The 14,458-nt window shown below is 47.0% G+C and overlaps 1 protein-coding gene across 2 annotated transcripts in view; it reads right to left on the bottom strand.

Moving 5' to 3' along the window:
* Positions 1-520: 520 nt before the first annotated feature.
* LOC127584394 (dihydropyrimidinase-related protein 2) overlaps positions 521-14,458 on the bottom strand; it is a 34,113-nt gene continuing 20,175 nt past the window's right edge. Inside the window, exons 9-14 of one of the 2 annotated variants that reach the window (XM_052041179.1) lie at positions 13,508-13,664; positions 11,790-11,931; positions 8,632-8,802; positions 7,593-7,772; positions 4,601-4,766; positions 521-1,444 (exon numbers count right to left, since the gene is read on the bottom strand). In XM_052041179.1, coding sequence (XP_051897139.1) covers positions 1,353-1,444; positions 4,601-4,766; positions 7,593-7,772; positions 8,632-8,802; positions 11,790-11,931; positions 13,508-13,664 — 908 coding nt within the window. In that variant the 3' untranslated portion in view covers positions 521-1,352. Of the gene's footprint in view, positions 1,445-4,594; positions 4,767-7,592; positions 7,773-8,631; positions 8,803-11,789; positions 11,932-13,507; positions 13,665-14,458 lie in introns of both variants that reach the window. The other variant, XM_052041178.1, reaches the window with a different exon arrangement.

Here is a 14,458-nt window from a genome sequence, read left to right as displayed (position 1 = left end):
TTCGGTGATAAACTCAAACAAGCTATCTATGAACATGCTGTTAGTCCATGGTCTGAAAAATCAACTGAAAAGATAGCAAAATGGACTGTAAGCACCCAGAGAGGAAGACAACAGTGAATTCCCATTGGCTGGAGACCATAGCAAGACAGCACACTAGAAGAGCAGGCAGCGCAAACTGCAAGGAGCTAGGAAGACACCTCGGGGCAGAAATTCTTCCTCTACTGCATGCGCCAAACACACAATGTAGTAACACATTCACATTAAATTGCGCCTCTGAAATCTGGTCCTAATGGGAGAGACTTTCATAAGCCAGAGTTCAACATGCATCATCACTAAATCTCACACTCAGCATACGTAAGAGGGGGCAAATTTCCACCCATTTCTGTTGGATAATAACCCACTGAAGTTACTAAAAAGGTGTGAGTTTGTTACCTGGAATAGTCTATCATCAAATGATTAACCTTAGAGTCATTTCCAGCACAGGGCATTGCTTGCAAGTTGCAGCACTTTTTTGTTGCGCGCGCGCGCGCACACACACACACACACACACACACACACACAAACAATGGTTACACTTCACGATGCGATGCATCCTCTGCAGCCTTGGAAGCAAACTGCTCTCAATAGTCATTTGAGGAAGATTACTGAAACCAGGCGAAGGGGGAGATTTACAGCCTTCTCCACTGCACAAGTAGTCGAAATAGAAAATGCAAGCTAACATCAAGCTTGTCTTTCTATTTCTGGATTTGCGCATCGCCGCCAATTCATCTTTAAGTTTTCAGCATCTGCTGCTTTTCAATAAGCACCAAGGTTTGTGATGAATATTCAATACACTCAGTGAAATTTTCAAATAAAAAGCAATTAAAATGTATTATTAAATAAAAGTTCAACAAATCAAATTGAACCAAATGAGTTAAAATGACTAAAACAATTTTTGAATGTAATGCAAATGCAATATATCCTAGACTGTGTCTACTGAGAACAGATTGGGTTCGGACACACATTTTCCTCGATCCCACCACCCTCCCCCCAGTTAGATCTCTCCCCTCCGCCACAACAATGCTTCTATTGCACAGGGGTTCCCAGGAATTCAGTCCTATCTCCCTCAATCAAGGTGCTTTACATCTTAAACAAACCAGCTACCCAGGAGCATCTCATCACATCAGAACATGGGTTTGAGGAGAGAGAGCGATGCTCCCTCGCATTAACTGTTGGCGTTTAATGTTACACTGGAAGGGTGTATAGGAGCCCAGGATTGTTTGTCCACAGTAACCGTCACAGGCTCTTCCAAAAAACAAAAACGGAAGGAATGATGACAGCTTCACCGGCACCAGTGCACAACCAGGGATCGATCATCCGAGCGTTGTAATGTTTGCGTGGCCGCCAGGAGGCATCACGATGCGCTGGCCGGTACGGCGAGGGAGATTGTCGTCTACCTGTGCACCTGATGGGGAGGAGTGGAGGAGTTAGTTGGCAGAAAGTGGGACACAGTCACTTCATTCTCCCCGCCCCCACCGTCCTACATACACAACCGGCCACGTGGGTTAAAACTCCAGTGGTTGAGGCATGTACAATAACAACCCTCAAAAGACATTTGGAGAAGTACATGGGGATAGGAGGGACTAGCCAAATGGGACTAGCTTGGTGGACACCATGGACAAGCTGGACCGAATGGCCCGTTTCTGTGCTATATTACTCCATGACTCTAAGTGCATGATGGCAAGGAAGGGGTTTTAAATGCATCTCTGGTGGTTGGTGCAAATTGTATATGGGAGCGCCAGCCCTCTGTTGCACTCACGACACCTGCCAAAGTCACAGGGTCTAGAGGCCAAAATGTCTGACAGACAGGAGAGTCTCCTCCTGACACCTGCACAGTGAACTGGCCAATCCCCGAAACAAGATTACCCATAACGTCCCAAACCGGAGACATGAAGCTCCAGATGTTTAGCAGCTGCTTTCTTGCTCTGTGGTTGAAGCAAGTTGCCCCTCTTTGTTGGTGCCTATCTTCCCTCTTGGACCCCCACCCTCCTCCCAGAGTCCCACGTTCCCCATTAGACCCCGCCACACAAAAGGGAATTTTATCCATTGACTGGAAGAGGTGCCGACAGCCAGGGTCTTTGGAGTGAGATGGGAATAGTGCACACACCCAGCATTGTAGAAAGAGGCTTACACCATCACAGGTCCCATGGACTTCATGTACACAAGCATTTATCATCCGGTAATATCTGACAGAACAGCAGGTTTAACAACTACTAAAGCAAATCACGGAAGTAGCATTACAGGTAGACAGGGTGATGGATCACTGGCCTTCATCAGTCAGGGCACTTGAGTACAGAAGTTGGGATGTTATGTTGCAGATGTACAAGCCATCAGTGAAGCTGTTCTGGGAATGTTCAGTTTTGGTCACCCTGCTATAGGAAAGATGCTATTAAGCTAGAAACAATGGAGAAGAGATTTATGTTGCCTGGACTACATTATGGAGAGAGGTTGAGCAGGCTAGGACTTCACTCACTGGAACATAGGAGAATAAGGGGTGATATTATGGAGATGTATAAAATCATGAGGGGAATAGACAGGGTGAATGCATACAGTCATTTTCCCAGGGTTGGCGAATCAAGAACTAGAGGGCATAGGTTTAGGGCGAGGGGGGAAAGATTTAATAGGAACATGAGGGACAACATTTCACCCAGAAGGTGGCCCGTATATGGAACGAGTTGCCAGAGGAAGTGGTTGAGGCATTTGGACAGGTACATGGATAGGAAAGGTTTGGAGGGATGTGGGCCAAACACGGGCAAATGGGACTAGCTTAGATTAGAATCTTGGTTGGCATGGACCAGTTGGGCCGAAGGGCCTGTTTCCCTTCTGTGACTCTGAATAGCTAAAGCCACCACAAGTCTGCCTCAGTACCCAAGTACACAAGGGAATGGACGGCGCTGGCCGAGGTTGATCTACCATTTAACAGGAGCACAGCTGATCTTCCTCTACTCCTTTCTCTCCCGATATCCATTTCCCTCCCTTCCCACAGATTCCAAAAGATCCACTGGTTTCAGCCTGGAATACATTCAGCGGCTGTATATCCACAACGCTCAGGGGTCGGAGTTCCAACAATTCCCAGCCCTTCAAAACTCCCGCAAGGACCAAATTCAGACACAGAGCCCACGACCCCCAAGTGAAAACCACTTGCCATGTCCACCCCTTCAGAATTTTAGACCTGTTAATGGCAACTAAAGGAGCTAGGGCTGTACTCTGGATGAGAGGAGACATGATAGAGGTGTACAAAATATTGAGAGGAATACATAGAGTAGACAGCCAGCACCTCTTTTACAGGGCACCAATGCTCAATACAAGAGGGCATGGCTTTAAAGTAATGGGTGGGAAGTTCAAGGGAGATATCAGAGGGAGGTTTTTTACCCAGAGAGTGGTTGGGGCATGGAATGCACTGCCTGGGGTGGTGGAGGAGGCAGGTTCATTGGTCAAATTCAAGAGATTGCTAGATAAGCACATGGAGGAATTTAAAATAGAGGGATTTGTGGGATGAAGGGGTTAGGTAGTCCTAGGCGAGGTTTAAAGGTTGGTACAACATTGTGGGCTGAAGGGCCTGTATTGTGCTGTACTGTTCTATGATTCTATTCTATGAACCCTGCTCATCCTTTTAAACAGAAAGCCAGTCCCTCCCACCCAGGACATAATCCACTGCTTCCTACACGAATACATCCTGTCTAGCACGAGAGGTGATCCCAACAGCACCCTGTACAACAGGAGCAAGATTTCCTTACTCCAACCTCGCTCAATTTAGGATAGCATTTAGGGGCAGCGGTTGGTGCCTCACAGATCCAGGGATCTAGGTTCAATCCCAGCCTCCGGGACCGTCTGTACGGAGTTTGCATGCTCTCTCTGCATGCATTTCCCCCAAGGTGCTCCGGTTTCCACCCACACGTGCAAGGTTTGTATATTAATTGGCTGCTGTAAATTGCAAATCAAAAATGAGCTGCTTAGGCACCTGAAGGGGTCAGGCAGCATCTGTCGCGGGGAATGGACGGTCTACATTTCCGGTCGAAACTTCATTTGGACCAGCCCGAATGAAAGGTCCCGACCTGAAACATCAATCGTCCACTTCTACCCACAGATGCTGCCTGACCTACCGAGTTCCTTTAGCAGCTCATTTTTTTGCTCCAGATTCCAGCAAATGCAGTCTCGAGTCTATGCTGTAAACCGCCCCCGGTGTCAAGGTGAGGGTTAGGATAAATTAGAATCAGTTTAAATGGGTGCAGGAGGTCAGTGCAGACTCGGTAGGTCAAGGGAGGGGAATGGGATCGAGAAAGGAAATCAGCTATGATTGAATGGTGGAGCACACGATGGGCTGAATGGCCTGATTCTGCTCCTATACCTTGTGGTCTTATGGATCAAAGGGGGTGGCTCCACGCTTTCTGACACTATAACTCTAGCCATTTGCTTACCCCAGTTACCAGCTGTACCTGCACACTAACTTTCCATGATTTATACACAAGTATTTCTGAACACCAACATTAGACACTTGTTCATTCAAACATTTGTTTTTTGAAAATGCCGAGAGATAATAAAACAGGAAACACACATTTACCAGACAAACTGAATCCTGATTGGTGCAGGTTCCGCACAGGGGGCACTTGCTGCTTGGCAGGAGAGGTCCTCGCAGAGGAAGCGGGCGTGACGGATTTGGGCGTCACGGAAACCTCACAGACGGGGCCATCGTAGAGCCCTCGGGGGACACCTCGCAGTTCTGTTAACTGGGAAAACAAAAGCTGCAGGGTTAAAGTTCACTCGCGGGTGCAGAGTGGGTGAAGCTGCACGCCCCAAATCATGGCAATGGGCGTATCAATCGACTGGTGCTGATCAGCTCCCCCCAGTCACTCACAGCCCTGCAAAATAAAGCAAGGCCCCAAAGGAACAGCCTCTAGTAAATGCCCCTCCTAGCAACAAGCAAACCTGTCAACAGCAGCATGGAATAGCAAGGCTCCAACCTGCTCAATGCTTTGAACCTTGTGTTTGTACTTTGGTTTTCACACACAGTGATCAGTAGGTCGCAGAAGGCGGAGGGTTCAAACCCTGCTCCAGAGATACTGAGGGAGTGCTGCACTGGCAGACCTGCCACCTTTCTGATGGCAAAATGGAGGACTGCAGGTGAATGCAAAATACCTCACGGTGTTGCTTTAAGAGTGGGGAAGTAATCCCATAACCTTGGCCAACATTTCTCTCTCGATCATCCACATTAAAATCCATCATTTGGTCATTTGCTGTGTATTAATTGCCTGCAGTGCTTTCTGGATTGCAACACTTCAGGAGGACTTCATTGACTGTTGAAAAGTTTTGTGGTCTCAAGATTCCAAGAAGCAGGGAAGAAATTGAAGTCTTTCTTACCAGAGACTTTTTAGGAACATTTGTTCCTTTAATAAAAAAAAACTCACTAGGCCCTGGGCCTGTACTCGCTGGAGCTTAGAAGGACGAAGGAGGGATCTCACTGAAACCTACCAAATATTGAAAGACCTGGATAGAGTGGTTTGTGGAGAGGATGTTTCCAGTAGTGGGAGAGTCTAGGACCAGAGGGCACAGCCTCAGAATAGAAGGACGTCCCTTTAGAACAGAGATGAGGAGGAAGTTCTTCAGCCAGAGGGTGGTGAATCTGTGGAATTCGTTGCCACAGAGGGCTGTGGAGGCCAAGTCATTGGGTATATGTAAAGCGGGAGGTTGATAGGTTCTTGATTAGTTAGGGTGTCAAAGGTTATGGGGAGAAGGCAGGAGAATGGGATTGAGGGAAAATTTATCAGCCATGATCGAATGGTGGAGCAGTCTTAATGGGCCGAATGGCCTAACTCTGCTTCTATGTCTTATGGTCTAACAGAAAATGCTGCAGATACACAGGTCAGACAGCACCTATCAAGAGAGAAGCAGAGTCAACATTTCAGATCAAAGACCCTTCACCAGATCTGGAACTTTTTCTCCTTCCACAGATGCTGCCCAACCTGCTGAGTGTTGCCAGCATTTTCTTAATTAATTTCAGATGTACAGCATCTGCAGGTTTTTACTTTGATTATCAATTCCGATAACACTGCATTGGGCAGAAGGAGCAGTGGAGTGGCCTTGGCTCTTGATGGACGGTTCTGTTTGGAACTAAACTGCTGATCAAAATCACAAACAAAAGCAACTTCCAATTGAAAAAACAAATGGAACAGATGTGGTTCATCTTAAAGTAATCCTGAGCTAGCACAGAACCACAGCAACCGTAGAGAACTTTGATCAGACCACACTTGGAGAACTGTGTCCAGTTCTGGTTGCCGCATTACAGGAAGGATGTGGAGGCTTTGGAGAGGGTGCAGAAGAGGTTTACCAGGATATTGCTTGGATTAGAGAGTATTGCCTAGAAGGAGAGGTTGAACAGACTTAGATTGTTTTCTCTGGAGCACTGGAGGCTGAGGGGAGACCTGATAGATGTATATAAAATTAAAGAGGCACAAGTAGGGCAGACAGTCAGAAGCCATACCCATTAAGTGCTGGAGGAACTCAGCAGGTCAGGCAGCATCTACGGAGGGAAATAAACAGACGACATTTTGGGCCAAGACCCTTCATCAGGACTCAGCCCAAAAAGTTGACTCTTTATTTCCCTCCATAGATGCTGCCTGACCTGCTGAGTTCCTCCAGCACTTATTGTGTATTGCTCCAGATTCCAGCATCTGCAGATTTCTTGTGTCTCCATAGACAGTCAGAATCTCTTTTTTTTTGTCCACCTATCACTGCTCTGCTTTTCCCTCCTATATATTGGGCTTCCCCTTTTCCAATCTTCAGTCCCGAAGAAGGGTCCTGACCCGAAACGTTGACCGCCTGCTTTTCTCCACGGATGCTGCCTGGCCTGCTGAGTTCCTCCAGCATCGTCGTGTTTTTCCAGCATCTGCAGTCCTTTGCTTCTCTAGGAATGTCAAGTACTAGGCAGAAGGGATTGGTTTAGTTTGGCATTTAATTACTAGTTTAATTAGTTCGGCACAACATTGTGGGCTGAAGGGCCTGTTCATGTGCTGTACTGTTCTATGTTCAACTGTGGGCTGAAGGGCCTGTTCATGTGCTGTACTGTTCTATGTTCGACTGAAGGGCATAGGTTCAAGGTGAGAGGGGGAAAGTTTAAAGGGGATTTGTGAGGCTATTTTGTTTCAAAACAAAGTGCTGGATGCTTGGAACACACTGCTGGGAGAAGTAGCAGAAGCCGGCACAATAGCGATGTTGATGAGGCATTTAAACAGAAGCATAAACAGGCAGGGAATGGAGGAACATGGAGGCTGATGGGATGAATTTAGATCAGCACCATGGTCAGCACAGACATAGAGGGCTGAAGGGCCTGTTCCCGTGCTGCACTGTTCTACATGCTAACTGACGAGTCAAGTATCAGTGCAACAGCTGTCCCCAAGGGTAAAACGGGATTGGTCTCCAATCACAGGGAACCTTTCCAGACTGGAAGGCTCCAGACTTTGCTCACTCAGGGTGGATAGAAACTCTCATAGCCACGGAAGTGCTAGAAACCAACAGCGATCCACTCTTATCCCAACAAAGGACAGGAAACTCTTTACCTTGCTCCGTGCTTTAATCCTCTTGTAGACATAATCGGGGAATGCCTTCTTGGGGATAAAGCGTCCAGAGCCGTCGGAAGCATGCATCATTCCATCCTCCAGGACAATTTTCCCTTGGCTTATGACGACCAATGGTCCACCACGGCACTCCATTCCCTCAAATATGTTGTACTCCACTGCCTGATTGCAACAAGGGAGAAAGGGTGCAAGAACTGTGGTTAAATCACCTTTGTAAAACTACATCCGAGCCGGAATACACCCTTCCCATCAAATTCCTGGTGGGACTCAGTTCCTATAGACAATATTCTTCTGGGAACTTGGCTGAACAGAGATTCTCCACCTCCTTTGTTTGGTCTACAAGTCCAAAGATTCTTTAAGGTGGCAGCACATGTAGAGTGAAGGAAGCACACAGGACGCTGGCCTTCATTAGCTGGGGCATACAAGTGTAGGAAAGCTATGATACAGCTTTATAAAAGCTGTAAATAATAAATCTATAAATAACCTACAATTAATAATAATGCTATTTAAATAGAGAGCTGATGTCTTTTTCCCTGAATCATCAAAACATCAAACACTAGAGGGCATGCATTTAAGGAGGGGCAGGGAATTGTGCGGAGCGAGTTCCACCGCGCCCCCCCCACCCCCCCCCCACACACACAGAATGGTGGGTGTCTGGAATGCGTTGCCAGGGGTGGTGGTGAAGGCAGATAAGATAGAGCTGTTTGAGACTCCTAGATAAACACATGAACATGCAGAGAATGGAAAGACATGGACCATGTGCAGGCAGAAGGGATTTATCAGTTCGACACAACATCGTAGGTCGAAGGGCCTGTTCCTGTGCTGTCCTGTGTCTACATTGGGAAGGCCACATCTGGATTACAGTGTGGTTTTGGTCATCATTCTACACAAAGCACGATTGTTCTGAAAAAGGTACAGAGGAGATTCACCAGGATTTTGCCTGGATGGTAAGTTCACGGCTTATATGACTTGATGCTTAAATGGTGCTGCATAAACTGTAGCCAGAACACAGGCGACCCACCAGGTTATGGTTCTTTGCAGTGATTGTCTTGACGATGTCAGGGTCCCAGATGACAAGGTCTGCATCCGAACCCACAGCGATACGACCCTTCCTTGGGTACAGGTTGAAAATCTTGGCTGCATTGGTGCTGGTCACAGCCACAAATTGATTTTCATCCATTTTGCCGGAGACCTGGGTGTTCAAAAAAAAACAGGAAACATCTCAGTGAAGGAGCCCAGACCCCAGTCATTGGGAATGAAAAGCTAAGAGACGAGCCGGATCTTCATAGTACGCCCCTTCCTCAGCCTTTGAAATGCACGTTTCACCAAAAACTTTAGGCTCGCTCACATCAGACACACTAAAGTAGTGGATGTGCATTGTTCACCACTTCTGAATTTAGCTTTTGTTGACTAGATTTCGGGAGTGGAAGACCACACGTTTCCAATGCAGTAATCTATATTCACTGGTAGCAACAGAGGACAAACGACTACCTCTTCTGTTATTGTCACTTTAGCATTTCTTTTTGCACCACCTCAGTGTGCACTACTGTACTTTGCACCATTCTGTTGTTTTTGTGCTTGTCGCTGTATTTATTGTTACAATGTATACTGTTTACAGTGTAAGCTTCACGTAAGCAAAGAATTTCATTTCACCCTGGTGTATATGACAATAATCTGAATACAAATCAGATCGTTTGATAATGGATATCATAGGGACTGGTGCATATTCATTTTGGCCAGCCAGAGTTTTCCAGCTCAAGCACTATGAGGGTATTGGTATATTGTTGTCACTTGTACCAAGGGTACAGTGAAAAACTTGTCTCGCATACCGATCGTACAGGTCAATTCATTATACAGTGCAGTTACACTGAGTTAGTACAGAGTGCATTGAGGTAGCACAGGTAAAAAACAATAACAGTAAAGTGTCACAGTTACAGAGAAAGTGCAGTGCAATAAGGTGCAAGGTCACAATAAGGTAGATCGTGAGGTCAGAGTCCATCTCATCATATAAGGGAACCATTCAATTGTCTTATCACAGTAGGATAGAAGCTGTCCTTCAGCTTGGTGGTATGTGCCCTTAGGCTCCTGTATCTTCTAACTGATGGAAGAGGAGAGAAGAGAGAATGACCCGGGTGAGTGGGGTCTTTGATTATGCTGGCTGCTTCACCAAGGCAGTGAGAGGTAAAGACAGAGTCCAAGGAGGGGAAGCTGGTTTCTGTGACACGCTGGGCTGTGTCCACAACTGTCTGCAGTTTTTTGCGGTCCTGGGCAGAGCAGTTGCCGTACCAAGCCGTGATGCATCCAGAGAGGATGCTTTCTATGGTGCATCGATAAAAGTTGGTGAGTGTCAAAGGGGACCTACTGAATTTCTTTAGCAGACACAGAGACCAGCTTCCTCTTCAATGGCCCATTGAGCAGAAACAATACAAACCCCAGGTAAAGCCATTTTAATCCTGCTACAACACTTTTGATACCAAGTCCCTGTCCTCAGCCACTAGACTAACCAGTGTGATATTTCCCACACCATTATCCCAAAGTCCTTTCTGAATGCAAGGTTGCCGGCTTGGGCTCAACAAGCCAACAGCAAATGGATCAACAAGATGCTGGAGGAACGCAACAGGTCAGGCAGCATCCATGAAGAAAAGCAGGTGGTCAACGTTTCTGGTCAGGACCCTTCTTCAGGACAAGATAGGAAAAGGGGAAGTCCAATATATGGGGGAAAGCAGAGCAGTGATAGGTGGACAAAAGAGGTGAGGCGGGGTGGGCACAAGGTGGTGATAGGTAGATGCAGGTAAGAGATAGTGATAGGCAGGTGCGGGGGGGGGGGGGGGGGGGTTCAGATCCACCAGGGGATGGGTCAAAAAGGTATGGAGACAGGCACCCTATGGGGGGGATTGGGTTACTTAAAAATTAGGAGAATTCAATTTTTATGCCATTAGGCTGTAAGGTCCACAATGGAAAATGAGCTGCTGTTCCTCCAGTTTGCGTTTGGAATTCTCCTGGCAGTGCAGGAGGCTGAGGCCTGACATATCAGTGATGGAGTGGGAGGGGGGAGTTGAAGTGACTGGCAACGGGTCCTGAAACGTTGACCGTCTGTTCCTCTCCACAGATGCTGCCTGGCCTGCTGAGTTCCTCCAGCATCTTGTTTTTTTTTCCCCATCTAGGTTCCAGCATCTGATAGCCTCAGAGTTTTGAGAGAGGCTTCCAACTCATCAGTGTGGGTATGATGATAAGCTGTCCAGCAGTGTCTTACACCTAACACTTTACGACATGCCTGATCAATACACACTGTACAGCAACAGGGGAGCACATGTTGTGCCTTCTCACTCTATTGATTCTTTGGTCATAGATACCACAAGGAAAGAACTACTGATCCTGTTTCTGTGTACATGTATGGCCCAGAGAGAAAAAAAATCACACTGGAATCTCTGCATAAAATTTCCAACAATCTAACTGACATTACATCCCACCACGGAGACAGGCAACTGAGCCGACCAGTCTATGCTGACGTCCCCACCCTATCGTAATGTTAACGTGTCCACGTGCGTTAATGTTTGAACCACCAGCATTTTACCTTCTGTAAACTCTACTTAATCGAATCGATATGGGCTTCAACGAGAGAAGAAACCACGAGCGCCACAGACTCCACTCCTATATCTCACTGCACACAAGAAACACCACACCCGGCAGTAACTTGGTATAAAGCCACTCCCCCTCCCCTATTTTTTGTTTGCCTTCTTTAATCTTCCATCCTGACTGGCAACAAATGATCCTGATTCACAGATTTCCTCAGAACCATGAAGATAGCTGATGGTGAGGACTCCGTCTCTACTTTGGCATGGTCTCTGCTGAGTCCCACTGTGGGTAACCGCCTCCACAACTGCTGGAGCAGGGACACCAGCATCGACACAGTCTTCCAATACCTGGTATCTTCCTCCACAGAAGTGTTTGAACAAAAATCTCGCCCTTGCACAGTCAGCCTCCAATATCCTGACTTGCTTTGCATGACTGATCCAGCTTGCATTGCCATTAGAAGCTCCCTTTGAATGCAGGGACCCCAATAATTTCTTCGATCATTCCCACCCAGCCCTCCAATGCTGAAGTCACCCTCATGACCACACCCCACCCTCTCGAGATCCTCCACAGCACTTAAGCTCTGCGACGCCTTCAGGTACTCACCACGGCCTTGTCCCACACAATGGACATCCGCTCTTCAACCCCATTGGTACCCTCTGGAATCATGGTGAAGTCATCCTTCCCTACAGCCTTCTGGGAGGTGTTGAAGGTGCAGTGAGCACTGCCGGTGACCTGCAGATCACCACTGGAGAAAGCAGCAACAAGAGTCAATGGGGGCACCTTGAGAGTGCTGACAGACAATTGACAAGTACTCCATCACAAGCATAAAGGGGGCAGGACCAGGAGTTTGGGTATCCCATCTGCTCCACCAATAAGGTCATGGCTGATCCTATACTTTGTCCATTTCCCAGCCATTTCCCAGATCCACTGATTCTCCTTGATCAACAGACCATCAATCTCAATCATGAACAAACTCAACATCAGAGCAGCAAGGGCTAGAGAAGTCCAAGCATTTACAATCCTCCATGTGCAGAAGTTGCTCCTCATCTCAATCCCAATGCCAACTCCTGACCAGAGTTTGGTGCCCCTTGGATCCAGGGAAGAGCACTAGACCACTGCTCTGTCGATACCCTCGAAGAAAAAACCCTTTCAATTAGATCACTTAAATTTCAACGAACATGGGCTAGTCTTACTATTCTCAAACAGAAAAAAGGATATAGAGACAAGACAGACCAGGGCAACGCCTGGGCTGCTGTGAACTCAAATGACAGAGGGAGCATCCAAATAGACTTGGATGACCTCAAGCCAGTGAGTGGCAACATTAATTAGGTCCCGACTCCCAGCCACCGGTCAGTGAGCCCTGCTGCAGGAGCTGAAGGAAAACCCAACTGGATCACCACTCCTCTTTGCTTTCTCCAAAACCCTCCCTCTCCAAACCATAAACCTCCCCGCCACGCCCCCTGGGCAAAGGAGTTAGTCATGGTGTCCTGGTTCCTTCCTCCAAAATCATTAATGCACCACCTGGACTTTCTTGGTACCCAGCACAATTCTGCTTCCCCCCCACCACCACCCCACAGCCCCCAAAATACCATCCCAAATGCTCAATGCTCTGTGGATGAAAAATGTCTCATTAAACTGGCCTTTCAGGATTTGAGTCAGTGCATCCCTGGCCTGCCTTGCCAACATTACCTTTTCAATACCATTTCTAGCCCAGAAACCTTTATAAAAGGCTCCTTATCAGCTCCCCTCACCTTTTTACACCCTTCAAACACTGACTAATTTCCTTTCAAATAATGTTACTATTTTCATTAGGTAAATCATTCCGTGCCCTGATGATCCAGTGTCCAGAGACGATCACACGAGTGGGACCTGCCATTCCTAAACGCGACCATCTCACGGATTTCAGGAGCAAAGTGTCCGTGAAGAATGAGCCACATTGCTCTGGGTCTGGAGTGACCTATAGGCCAAACAAGACAAGGACGGGATATTCCTTCTCTGAAGGCCATTGATGAACTAGATAGATTCTTACAATAAAATGTTAAGTTCCACAGTTGCTTCACCAAACTTAATTTTCCCAAATTAAAATTCCACAGGGGGGATTTGAACTTGTACCAATCAATAGTCCAGCCCTCAGTACACTACCCCAGTAACAGAACCATTCTACCACCCTACCTCAATTGTTGATTTGTAACTGTAATAATGACTGAGTGAAGATGGTCTAACACTTAACCCCCGCAGAACACCTCAAGTACAGGTATTGTTTCAATTGGCTTAACCGGTTACTTCATTCCTGCTGTGCTCATCGTCAACTGAACACGTACCAGGACAGCAAGGAGTTCAGGTAGTCTGGGGTGGTTGGATCAGGGCTCAGTGGCGGGGAAGTCACAAAGGCAGCTGCCTTAGCCCAGTTCTTGCTCCAGTAATGAGATCCATCGGTGCCCAGACTTGCAGTGATCGGTTCCCCATACACAACAGTACCTGTTGGGAAACACCAATGTTTATCTCAAGGCTTTGAATCATTGAGCCTTGCAGTTATGTAGCACAAAACAAAAAAGGCCCTTTGCCCCACCATCTCAGCCACCATTAATCCCATTTACGAGCACTTGGTCCGTATGCCTTGGCAATTCAAATGCTCATCCAGATGCTTCTTAAGTTGAATGGACAGAACTTCATTGATCATTAAGCCTCTGCTACACCTGTCCAATGATGCCAGCAACATATTTGGTCAGGGAGATTTCTTGATCAGAATAACGTGGGCAATTACTCAGGACTTTGTCAATGCATTAATGGATTGGAGCCTTCAGATGGATCAAGGAGAAAGGCACATTCATTGCAATTCCCCAATCGTGGATTTAAAAGTAATTGATGATGAAAGTTGAGCTTTTATTCAAAATGCACACAGGCACTGCGACAGAAGGCCATTCAACCCATCAAGTCCTATCTCCCATTCTTTCCCTGTAAATTATTTTCCTTTGGGTGTTTAACCAATTCCCTTTGGAAAATCCTGGTGTTGCTCTTTCCACCACCTTAGAGCAGAAGGTTTCCCTCACGTTCCCTGCATCTCTGAATCGGTCTCCCCAGTCCTCGAACCATCTGCTAACGGAAATGGCGTTGCTCTATTTTCCCACCTCAACCAGTCATCGTCTCGTTGTCAGAGTGCAAATTTCTTTACTCTTGCTGCTAATTCCCTGCTCTCACCATCACACAATCCAACTCGGACTCTTCCCTTCCCTTTCTGTCTTTCTCTGCTGCCATCTCAGGGGCAGGCTGGC

The sequence above is a fragment of the Pristis pectinata genome, chromosome 29 (genome assembly GCF_009764475.1).
Source record: "Pristis pectinata isolate sPriPec2 chromosome 29, sPriPec2.1.pri, whole genome shotgun sequence".
NCBI classification, from domain to species: Eukaryota; Metazoa; Chordata; class Chondrichthyes; order Rhinopristiformes; family Pristidae; genus Pristis; species Pristis pectinata.
Note: the sequence above shows the minus strand (reverse complement) of the source record. Positions and strands in the feature narration are given on the sequence as shown.